The sequence below is a fragment of the Choristoneura fumiferana genome, chromosome 3 (genome assembly GCF_025370935.1).
Source record: "Choristoneura fumiferana chromosome 3, NRCan_CFum_1, whole genome shotgun sequence".
Lineage (NCBI taxonomy): Eukaryota > Metazoa > Arthropoda > Insecta > Lepidoptera > Tortricidae > Choristoneura > Choristoneura fumiferana.
The window spans coordinates 6,694,306-6,706,003 of NC_133474.1; the positions used below are offsets into that span (position 1 = coordinate 6,694,306).

General features: G+C 36.9%; 1 protein-coding gene across 1 annotated transcript; it reads right to left on the reverse strand.

Annotated features, from left to right (window-relative positions):
* Positions 1 to 340: 340 nt before the first annotated feature.
* On the reverse strand, positions 341 to 10,890 carry LOC141426433 (integrin beta pat-3-like). Its single transcript, XM_074085324.1, has 8 exons — positions 10,745 to 10,890; positions 6,253 to 6,644; positions 5,503 to 6,013; positions 5,003 to 5,355; positions 4,689 to 4,820; positions 3,687 to 3,864; positions 1,929 to 2,322; positions 341 to 1,410 (listed from the first exon to the last, which is right to left on the reverse strand). The coding sequence occupies exons 1-8, from the start codon at positions 10,880 to 10,882 to the stop codon at positions 1,202 to 1,204; spliced, it is 2,307 nt and encodes a 768-aa protein (XP_073941425.1). The 5' UTR covers positions 10,883 to 10,890; the 3' UTR covers positions 341 to 1,201.
* Between the last annotated feature and the right edge of the window lie 808 nt (positions 10,891 to 11,698).

The window sequence follows — 11,698 nt, forward strand, 5'->3', positions numbered from 1 at the left end:
ATTTGAAAGTTTGGTTTATGTATATTGGTTACTTTGGCTGTATGTCCAACTGCTTACCTTTAGAATACTAAACTTTATCTAAAACTAGCTGTTGCCCCCGGCTTCGGCCCCCTTGTTTTTTTCTGTATTTTCTTCCATAAAAACCATCTCCTGACATTACTGTCAGTGTGTGTTTTGGTGTGTTCATTACTGAACACAACAAAAAAGAATTAGAGAAATCGGACCAGTCGTTCCAGAGTTTTGCGCTTAGCAACACATTTTACGATTCATTTTTATTTATCTAGATAATTTATTTAATAATCAGGCATTCACGATATACCTAAATACCTAGTCAATTGTAACGTAAATGTTTTCGGATGGTGTCCTTTTTCAAGGCAAATTATGTGTTACACCATTTAGTACAAAATATTTTATTTTAGATTAGGTACTTTCAAAAGGTCATATTTACAAAGATTTATTAATACTCATTATTTTACATTTGTACAGATCTGAGGCCATATTGCCTACCGTTTCTGACGCTTGCGATTGCAATCAAATGACAGATTTCGCGTACAAAAACTGTCATTTGATTGCGATTGCGAGCGTCAGAAACGTTAGACAATACGGCCGCAGGTAAATAATGTTTATCCATCTCATTAACTTATCTTAAGTTACTTATATCTAGCTTCACTAAACTTCAGTAGGCTAGTTGAGAAAGCAAGATAAGTACGAACTTTTCCGACAAAATAGCAATGCGGCCTCTGGTAAATAATGTTTATCCATCGCATTTTGTCGGATAAGTACGAACTTATCTTAAGTTACTTATATCTAGCTTCACTAAACTTCAGTAGGCTAGTTGAGAAATCAAGATAAGTACGAACTCTTCCGACAAAATACGAAGGCAAATCGTTCACTATATCTGTAGCCAGAATATACTGTTAACCTGAAGGGTTGTGAGGTTGCTGCGTGACTTTGTTTTATAGCTCCATCCAGGTTTTAACCAGGATACCCATCAACATAATATGTACCTTATGGCTCTAGATTGGCTGTTTAGAACAAAACGCGCGGCGCATCAATCATCGATATTACTTTGACACAACCCCTTTCACGGACGTTAACAAACTATAGTGAACTGTTCACAAAACCGCGATTTGAACGAATTTTGTGCGCCGTTTTGATGTAAGGATACCATTACAAAACCATTTCGATGATATCTAGGATATTATCGGAAGGATCTCTTAAACATTGGATTACGGAAGGTGGTCGTGGGAGCCGTGTAACATTCGTTGAGTACTTCTTCGTTTTCTTCGCGCGCCTTCTCTAAGAAAGCATTGTACTCCTCGCGGTCACGTGCTTCTGTCATTAGCTTCCAGCCGAGAAGACTCGCTAGGCCAATCATGACGAGGATCATGAGTGACATGCTTCCATAAACTGAAAGAAAGAAGTTTTGTTGAAAATATACATATATATACGTATTGAACTGCGACCTGATAAGCCGAGTTTAGACTTGCAAGAAGAATCGTTCAAGTTGCATTACATTCGATTGACCGTTACGACAACTTGCACGAGCAAACTCGTGGTTGCATTACCGACATATTGATATCAGTTGGTACGCAATGTAATGCAACTTGCACGATTTTTCTTGCAAATATAAACTCTGCTTTACGTACCTATATCATGATATCAGTCAGATACGTTTTTAGTCAGATGCTATTTTGGATTATCATGTGGAACAACAAGTCATTGTAGCTGCCAAAATTATAATTGTTATATATTAATTAAAAAAACGCATGAAGTATAGGTTCTGGACTCCTTTAGAAATACGCCCGCTAATTCCTTTTACTTTAGTTTCGATTGAATCTACAAAATATTTGATGATTTCGAGAAGCGACTGTATGTTGCTACGATACGAACGTATTTTTAGAATAGAAAAAATATTGGGAACTTACTATAATAACTCTCCATGCAATCTGGCTCTGAGAGGACGAACAGTACAATCCCTCGTGGCGCGTCATCGTAAATGTATGAAAAATTGGAGTAACAGCCAGACATCACCCTGTGATGATATTTGGCGCAAAGATTCCATTTGCTCTTTGTATCTTCTGTGACAGTACTTGCGTTGACAAAAGTAATTCCCTCATCGCATTCAGTAGAACAGTCTGTGGCGTTGCTACTATGACAGGCGATACAGCCTGTCAGCGCGCGACATTGCATATCGTGACAGTTGTCGCACGCCAACGTGTGCTGGCTACAGAACTCGTCTTGATAACCCCGGACGTCCCATGTCGGCAAACTGTCGCATTTGCAACGGCCACACTCGCAGTGACCACGATTGTTGCATATCTGAAATGACAGTTCCATCCAGTAAGACTTGCTCTAACTAAACCATCTGCAGGCCACTATTTTGAGAACGCAGCAGGCGATAGGTGATAGTGGGGGCCCCTTTTTCGCATAACATTAATTGCCGTAATTTGATTTCGCATAACAGATTTGGCATAGCATAATTGTGCATAACAGCGAACATGCATAATTTATAAAGAAGCATAACACTTATTATGCATAATAATGAATCCGTATAATAGAAATATGCATAACAGTATTAACTATAACTTAAACTGTTATAAAATGAATACGGATAATTTTATCAAGCAAGTGAATTAGCTTGTTCAGGGCAAAACCGACTCGGTTAAGTTAGGTTCAGAAGGCTAAGGCGGGAGCAAAGCGTAGCATATCTCCCGCCTTAGCCTTCGATGTTAGGTTTTTTTTATAATAGCCCAATAATAGATATTTTCAAATACTAGTTAACTTCTCAGATCTAATTGAATTTATGTATCTAATAGAATGAGCAATAATTTTTCACTTAATATAACACATTGTTTGACAAATAAAATTTACAATTTCATTAAAATAATCATTTTATGTTTATATTATTTTATACTTATGCAAAGTAATGTTATGCTAATCAAATTTATGCCAATTTACCGTCATGCAAATCCACATTATGCGCATATACATTATGCGCATATACGTTATGCGAATTAATGTTATGCGAATTAATAATTATGCGGAATAACGATATGCCAATTTCAAATAGGACAATTAATTAATGCGAAAATAGACCCGTGATAGCATCAATTCTACCTACATTTTGATGAATCCCGGTTACACGAGGAACTTCTTCAGGTGTGTATTTGGAACATAATTATCGTCACACTTACTTGTTGCCTCTCACTGTTTATGAAATAGCAGGCTTGGTTGTTTGCTACCTTGCAAAAGACTATAAGCATCATTATCATCACTATATACCTACTTAAATAGTACAGTCAGTAAAAGGCTTGGTTTTATACAATAGCTGATTGGTTTTAGATATCCATTGGTGGCATTTCACTTGGATTGCATATTCGCGTTGTGCTATTAAAATGTCCTTCGCTCGCGCAATTCATTCGTTGAATATGCCAAGTGAAGTGCAAGCAATGGTCGCAGTGGACAAACAAAACAATCTACACGCGTTTGTATGACTTATTCGCTATCAATCTTATTGAAATAATATCCTCATGATTCAAAATATTTTCCAATGGACTGTTACCGTTACCGTTCCAAAACTTTGAGGATATCACTGGTATACTATTATGGTAACATTAGTAACATCCTCACAAACTTTTCAAACTAAAGCTATTGTCGTGAGGCGATGTTTTTTTGTAGCTTACATTACTATTAGCATCCCGGCAACTGGAGTCAGATATGACGCATTCGCACATTTCGCCGGTCCGCTCCGTATCGCAATAACATACGCCATCTCTGCAAACCCCGTGATCTGAGCACAGAGCTCCAGTATGGTCTCGTTTGCAATCGTTATTTCGATACTCACAATATATGCCTCCGAATCTGAAATAATAACGCAACTTGTAGGTACTTTTTCGTGGGTTCAAACCCCGGCTCGCACCTCGAGTTTTTCGATATTCATGTGCGGAATTACATTTGAAATTTACCACGAGCTTTACGGTGAAGGAAAACATCGTGAGGAAACCAACTCAAACCTGAGAAGCAATTCTATGGTGTGTGTGCCAAGCTCTCTCATTCTGACAGGAGGCCTGTGCCCAGCAGTGGGACGTATATAGGCTTGGAAGATGATGGGTACTTTTTCCAGATCTGTATCCTTAGTCTAATTAGACCTGTGTACTTAGTTTAATTACCGCGTTGCTTTGCAGGAATAAATTAAAACGGTAATTAGGCTGATGCACAGATGAATGAGTGACCGAAATTGCGATCAACGATAGGACATCCGACAACCTTATATTGCCTGCGATCAAACGTATCAGGGGTACTGATGTGCCAAAGGAAACTTTCCAAAATTTCCGAAACTTCTCACAATTTTGTATGGGGATTGAAACTTCCAATTCTTAAATTTAAATTTTCTATATTTTATGTGAAAATTTCCAGAAATTTCCAAGAACTTCCAATTTTTTGAAAACTTTCCGCAACTTGCACATCTGTAATCAGGGCCTTTTTGTCTAACACACTTGGGATCACAATCGTTTTCATCACTTCTTTCTGTCACACGGTATAAGACGAAGGTAGAAGAGATGATAAATGCGATCGCGAAAATCAGCACGTTAGACAATACGAATCACACCCATATTTACAAATTGTCTGGGGACAGTTTTGTTAAGGACAACATGCTATCCGATGTGAAAACTGCGTGTTCTTACCCTGGTTGACATAAACACTCATCACAAACACATTTTCCGTTATTACTGCACTCAACGTGGTCCTTTATACAGGACTCTTTGCCAGTAGAGTTAGAATTATTGTTCTCGGCGCATAAACAAATGGGCCCAGTTCTGAAAAGAGGTTTTTTTATATTTATTAAATTCCAGAGGACATAAATGTTTATAAACTACGATCACTGTGTCAAGAGTGTAGTGAAGCGACGGCTTAGAAGAAGAACTTAGCAATAGGTACGAACAGGACCAACACTTTGTTAGCAGTGCCTTGACTTTAAAAAATGCTCAACATGACCTACCTGCCTTCACTGCATTTGCAAATGCCACACTGTTTGTCTCCAGCAAAAGAACAAGCAGGTGATGTTGGTACAGTTCTACTTTTATCTTCGCAAGCACAACTTGAAATGATATCCACGACCAAAAGAAGATTCTCTTTCAACCCTCTTTGTACGATAGGTATTTCGATATGATCGCCTTTGTAGTAGTTTTTCGTATATTTCCGTAATCTTATTGTTCCCTTGATATGTTTTTCTTCGCCAATTACAACTGCGCAGTTTTTCTTATCGGTGCAATCTGGATCAAACTTAATATCAAAATATTCTTTGTCTTTAGCTCCCAGGTTGACATCCAATTGTAAATTGTCGCTTATTTGCTGGAAATTTAAATAAGCATTGCTTATATTGCACTCTTACCTCTTCCTTTTTTTAAATAAAGAGGCTCTCAATGGATCACTAATTAGTAATAATGGAAATCATTCTGATTTTAAATTAGCCAAAATAATAAAAGAATGAAAACAGACCTTGTAAATTTCACTTAGTTTTTCTGACATTTTATCTTTGTCATACTCCACTTTATGAGCACCTGATATAATGCCGCTCATAGTTTCGTAGTGTTCAAGTGCTTCAGGCTTAGTGGCCACAAACAGTGTAGTATATTGTTCATCAGCAGCTAACTTACTGATCATTCCTGTGGATGGATAGTCCATCTCCTTTTCTTTGAAATAGACACCTTCTTCGTTTAAGTAGCAACCGCCGTCATAAGGGTCGTTGATGCCTGATAATTTCCCGTCACCCGCGGTATGAACAGAGGCATCCGTTATATATATAATCATCTTCCTTGAGGTATTCCGCCATGCAATTTGTTCTTTACAAACCATTGCTTGGGCAAGACCGTCCAATCCACCTTCAGGGAAATCATAGTTATAGCCCAATTTCACCTCCTCTAAAGTTTCATTGAACTTGTCTAATTTATCGGTCAACTTTAATTTGTGTTGGAATGAATAGCAGGGTTTGTCTGATTTATTTAGAATGCTGAAATTAAACTAATAATAAATATCATGGGACAAAGTTAGAAGGAAGAGTTTTTTTTAATGTAATTTTAATGTAATGGGCATTTATCAAAAAGATGATAAAATAAGTATTTATTTGTGAATGTTGATAAAACTAATGTGTAAGTTTACTAATTTTAATTAAAAACAAACGCAACGTCAATGTAGATAATGTGGTAAGTATAAAATTTACATTCTGTCCTGTACAGGGTGAGTACTCACTCATTAGTGGGCACAACTTTTTTATCTATGAAGAATCCTAATCCAAAATAAACATTTTTAGTCAGGTTCTTCATGGCAGAGTATATTTCTTGACTTTTTATGTTAAAATTTTTCAAGACATCCTTCATTGATTCTGATGCATCGTGAAGAAAGTACATGTCGATTGGATAGTCCTTAGCTGCTTTATAACTGAATTGAAATTCCATTACTTCGCCGACTCTTAATTTTAGTTCAATTTTTTGAGGTCTGATTTGTATTCCGTCTTCTAGAATAGATGTAAAATCGCGATCTTCCGTGACATTTTTTTCACTGGTTCGGTTTTCTTTATAACCTGGGCACCAATCATCAGGAATTGACGATGTTAATTTGCATCTTTGGTCCAAATGTAATCCCTAAAAAAATTAAGAATTTAAATTCGCATATTGTACATGCTTATTTCGTTTCACCTGTCCTGTGACCGTATTGTCTCGCTCTGGTGCTCGCGATCGCATTCACCATCTCTTTCTACTCTCATCCTATACCTACCGTGTAAGGGAAAGAAACGGTGAAAACAATGGTGATTCCGAGTGCGTTAGACAATAAGTACCACTACCATCAGTTTACAGTGACCGTACTCGATAGCGACGGCGTAAATTATTTGTAGGGGCGCTGTACAATTCTCCATACAAATAATTTACGCCGTCGCTATCGAGTACGGTCACTGTAAACTAATGGTAGTGATAAAGGTGTCTGGTCTGTGTGTGTGTGTGTGGCGTGACGTCAGATATTTCGAGGATATTTCTGTAGTAAAGCCGAAGCAGAGATCGCTTACCTACATCTTTCGTAAATCCTGTAAGTATGTCCTATTTTGTGAATATTGGGAAGCCGATAAGAAAAAGGTTCTATGGATACATCGCCACTGTTGTCTATAATCAAGTCTCGCTAGTCATACTTGAACTAAGTACTTCTTTTGGTCAGATGGATTTAAAAATTAAGTAAACATATTTAGCATGTAAGTTGGATCATATTTTTGAATCTCCAAATTTATAATATTTATCTACTCCCTCTAACTTACTTTTGCCAGAATACTCATCAGCTTTGTTTCACAAAAGCAACGTGTCAATTAGACTGAGTGTTAACACAGTCATCTGAAGACTTATTTACTTAATTACCTTTACACTTAGGATGGACTTAATTTTTTTATTGTAATTCTAAAAATATTGACAGTAAGGACATAAATATAAATATGTGTACCTACATTAACAAGACGTCAAAAATATCTACAGATAGCATCGTTCGTTTTCTAGAGTACATACTAGACACTGGCAAAATTGTCGATGGACAGCAACAACAACATCTACAGATAGCGCGCGAGTTGAATGCAGTCGGGGCCTGAGGTGAAGTGCGGGAGCCTCTCCCCCCGCTAACCACACGCCTCGCCTCAGTCGCCTTTAGTTTAGTGTTGTGCTGTCCTTGATATTGTCGTTCCAATCGTTTATTTAACTTTTGACAGGTCACGCACGTGAACTTTTACAATAATTTTCGGTACAATGTACTTCAGAGAATACCGTACTTCATGGACGGGTACCGCCCACTTAGTGATGTGCCATTCGTAATGAATGACCATAGACTATAAAAACCGTTTTGAAGTAAATCGATTTTATAAATAAAACATACATTTAAAATTATTGTGATTATATTTTATATCAAAATCATTTAAAAATAATAAATACATTAATATGCCTTTAGTGATTAAAAAGTTAAAACAACTAAAATAGGCACTGTAATACTATTTTTAATTATACCTACCACGGGCGTCTCGTTGTGAGTGACAACAAACTGGCGTCGCTGCCGCCTCCAGTTTTGCCGCTTCATAATTGACAAAATTACTAAATTACCGTCGGAAATGATAAACATATTAACTTAACATAAATGGAATATTTTAATATGTAAGATAAAGTAACTTAAACACCTGTGAATGTTTATAAAACAATGCAAAATGTTGAGCAAAAATAAAATATGAATGTGTTAAATCGATTAAAATTTCTTCATGAATAAAATCGATTGTTAAAAGAAATCGAATCAGTAACGCATCCAGGGCATCACTATTTTAATTAGTACTCGAGTTGTCAAAAGTTAAATAAACGATTGGAACAATTATAGCTGTCGTACCTACACATATATCGATCGCGTTAAAACTCATATATTTTTTTGTTTTTAATGTTGACTGATCCGAGTTCGTTTCCTTTTTTTTTTGTTGACGGTTTAATCGAGCTACTTTTTACTAGTTACGTTTAGCTAGTTATTTTTTTTATTCGACTGAATGTATTGCTGTTACGTTTAAATTTTCTGATCTACTTTTGATGCACCACCTGTTGTAAACTAGTCCTTCCTTCTTTCTGTAAAAAAGGTTGCCTGGAAGAGATCGCTCATAATCTGTCATCTCCCAGGATAACAGGATCAAAGGAATTTGGGCACAAATTTGTGCCTCTGGGAGAGGACAGGTTAAGCGATAAGGCCGCCTATTGCTCACCTTGTAATTTTTTTTTCTCTGTGTATCTGTTTTCTGTATCGCTTACTATGTCTGGTGTACAATAAAGAGTCTTTGTATTGTATTGTAATGGCAAACGAGCAAGTGGGTCTCCTGATGGTAAGAGATCACCACTGCCCATAGACACCTGCAACACCAGGGGGATTGCAGATGCGTTGCCAACCTAAAGGCCTAAGATGCGGGATACCTCAAGTGCCAGTAATTTCACCGGCTGTCAAGTCAAGTTGCGACTTCGATGGATGAAATAAATAAAAGATTAGGTGCTTAGTAAGTAAAGATAATTATTTGTTTAAAGCGCGAAAGTTACTAAAAATAAAAAATGTGATGAAAATTAAAATAACATTTCTTTTACTTTATCAATTTTTATCTGTATGTCGATAAATTCGTCATCATTAATTCTAATAAGGTCGCAACACTATGCGCATTCCTGATCTCTGCATCAACTCTCACGCTATCAGTGCCTCTAGTGTGTCGTTTTCACAAAACATTCGTTTACTATTCAAAGACGTAAATCGAGCGTTCGATCGTTGATACCGTAGCCGCCACGCCACATGTCCACGGTGCGGCGTCGTCACCCGTTTTCGTTACGATACGCGGACGAAATAGTTTATATACGCTTTGACTAAAGTTTAAAGTTTATACGTAGCAAACCTACACTCACAAAAATTGTTGTGCAAACTTTCCGCTAGAGGCGCTGTCCGTATTTCCATACAAATTGAGATTTCAACGCGAACGCGATCGAGACGTATTTTGTGAACGGGAAAATACACTAAGCACACAGTACCTTTAGTGTAAGTTTTCGATTACAAAATACAACTCGATCGCGTTCGCGTACAAATCTCAATTTGTATGGAAACACGAACATCGCAAACGTTCCGCTAGAGGCGCTGTTCGTGTTTGCATACAAATTGATATTTTAACGCGAACGCGATCGAGACGTATTTTGTAACCGAAAACTTACACTAAGGGCACTGTATACACTATTTAACCGACTTTAAAAAAGGAGGAGGCTCGATATATCAATTTTTGAATTTATTTATTTTATTTATGTTCACCGATTACTCAGTCATTGTGGACCGATTTTCAAAATTCTTTTTCTATTCGAAAGGGTACTCTTTTGAGGTGGTCCCATTGTCACCAAGTCAAGACCTGATTATGGGATCCTAGGGAAATTGAGGGCAAATCTCAAATTTTATATGCACACCAATGGCGATTTTGGCATTTTTAGCATTAAGATAAGCATTTACATTCAAATAGTATTATTTGGTAAACTGGACCTGATGAAGACTGTAGATTACCAATGGAACTCGTCAAAGCTAAGTAATGCTCGCTCGTCTATAAACGATCATGATTAATATACCTTGATAAGCGACTAAGAAGAAGCTTTAAGTTAATGATTCTTTCGAACTGATCTGATGCTGAAGCCAGAAGGTAGGCAACGGAACTCTGTTATAAAACAACGTAACTAAGCCGTGTTTGGGCTTAATGGAATCGTTCTGAGATGTACTTTGGCTACAAATCACTAAAAAGTGAGAAATAAAGAAAATTTTTAACAAAAAAGTAAAACCGACCGACTCCATAAAAATAAAAAAATAACAAAAAATAGAACCGACTACAAAACCTTTGAAAATATTTTAAATACCCAGTAGAAGGGATTGAAACCCATAGTATGTAGGTGAGACGACGATCGTTCCACTCCTGCTGGCTCGTGCTGAGTCACCGTCTTCGAGCTAGTAGGTACCTAGAAAAATATTTTTAAGGGTTTTGTAGTCGGTTCCATTTTTTTTTTTTATACTACTACTTAGGTCCAATAAAGTCGATGTATTCATATGTTTGACGCTATGGCTGTATATATATATAGGCCGAGATGATGAAAAATAATTTAGAGTTATGTTACATCAAAATTTCAGGCTGCAAAAGACGGAGATTTGACGGCTGACAATTTTTATATTTAAAACTCACGTCACTTGAACACCAAGCACATCCCATGGGGTCCGTTATACATTCATGGCAAGTCGTATGCTTACAACTTTCATATTTACTTGTAACAATTTGCAACTGCCAGCAAAGGATACAGGAAAACAATAGTTTAATATACATTTTCTTACTGCGCCCGAGCACAACTAATAATATAACAAATTGGAGTTACGGTAATAGGATGTAAAAGGAAGTTGAACATTTATCCTTATGAAATAAAAACCGGCCAAGTGCAAGTCGGTCTCGTGTACCGAGGGTTCCGTACAATGTATGTTTCTATGAATATCCAGTGTTCGCACCACCTTACTTCTAAGCAAAATATACGCAGAAATGTGACGTCATTTTAGATAGTTACCGAAGTAAAAAATAAGATTTCATATTATTCTTATTGGTATAATAGCTATTTATGCAACTGTATCGTAATAGGGGTCCTTAAAAGACAAGTGTGATTTCAAGAAACGAGGCGTAGCCGAGTTTATAAATAAATAAATATCTCGGAACAATTCACACCAATGAGGGCTATCGCGAATGAATTCGCCGCTAGAGGCGCAAGTGTAGCGTGAGGTCTCCGAAATGTCAAATCTCATAGTTTTTGGGTGAGCTACGCGGGTTTATTTATAATTAGAATAATTTTGTGAATATTTTGCAATATCTGAAATTAATTATGGCAAATATGCGTTCCGGGGCAATGAATGTCTGTGTTTTGAGACAGTTTTGTCCTCCGGAAACCTTTGTCCTCCCTTTTTTCCGAACAAAACAGGGACTATGTAACACTGTGGCATGCTCGATATTTATATGGTACGGTTTTAAGGTGTATTAAATATGATTTTAATCTAAACTTTGTTTTCACGCCCGTAATAACAGACTTTCAAAACCATACTTAAACCTCACGCAACAGTGCGCCATCTAGTGAGACAAAAAACGATAGCCCTCATTGAC

Coding starts and splice junctions, on each gene's coding strand:
- LOC141426433 (XM_074085324.1), bottom strand. CDS start 10,882: ATGTATATTAAACTATTGTTTTCCTGTATCCTTTGCTGGCAGTTGCAA. Junction 4,821..5,002: donor TGCAAATGCAGTGAAGGCAG/GTAGGTCATGTT, acceptor ACCTCTTTTCAG/AACTGGGCCCATTTGTTTAT. Junction 1,411..1,928: donor TTGCATGGAGAGTTATTATA/GTAAGTTCCCAA, acceptor TCTTTCTTTCAG/TTTATGGAAGCATGTCACTC.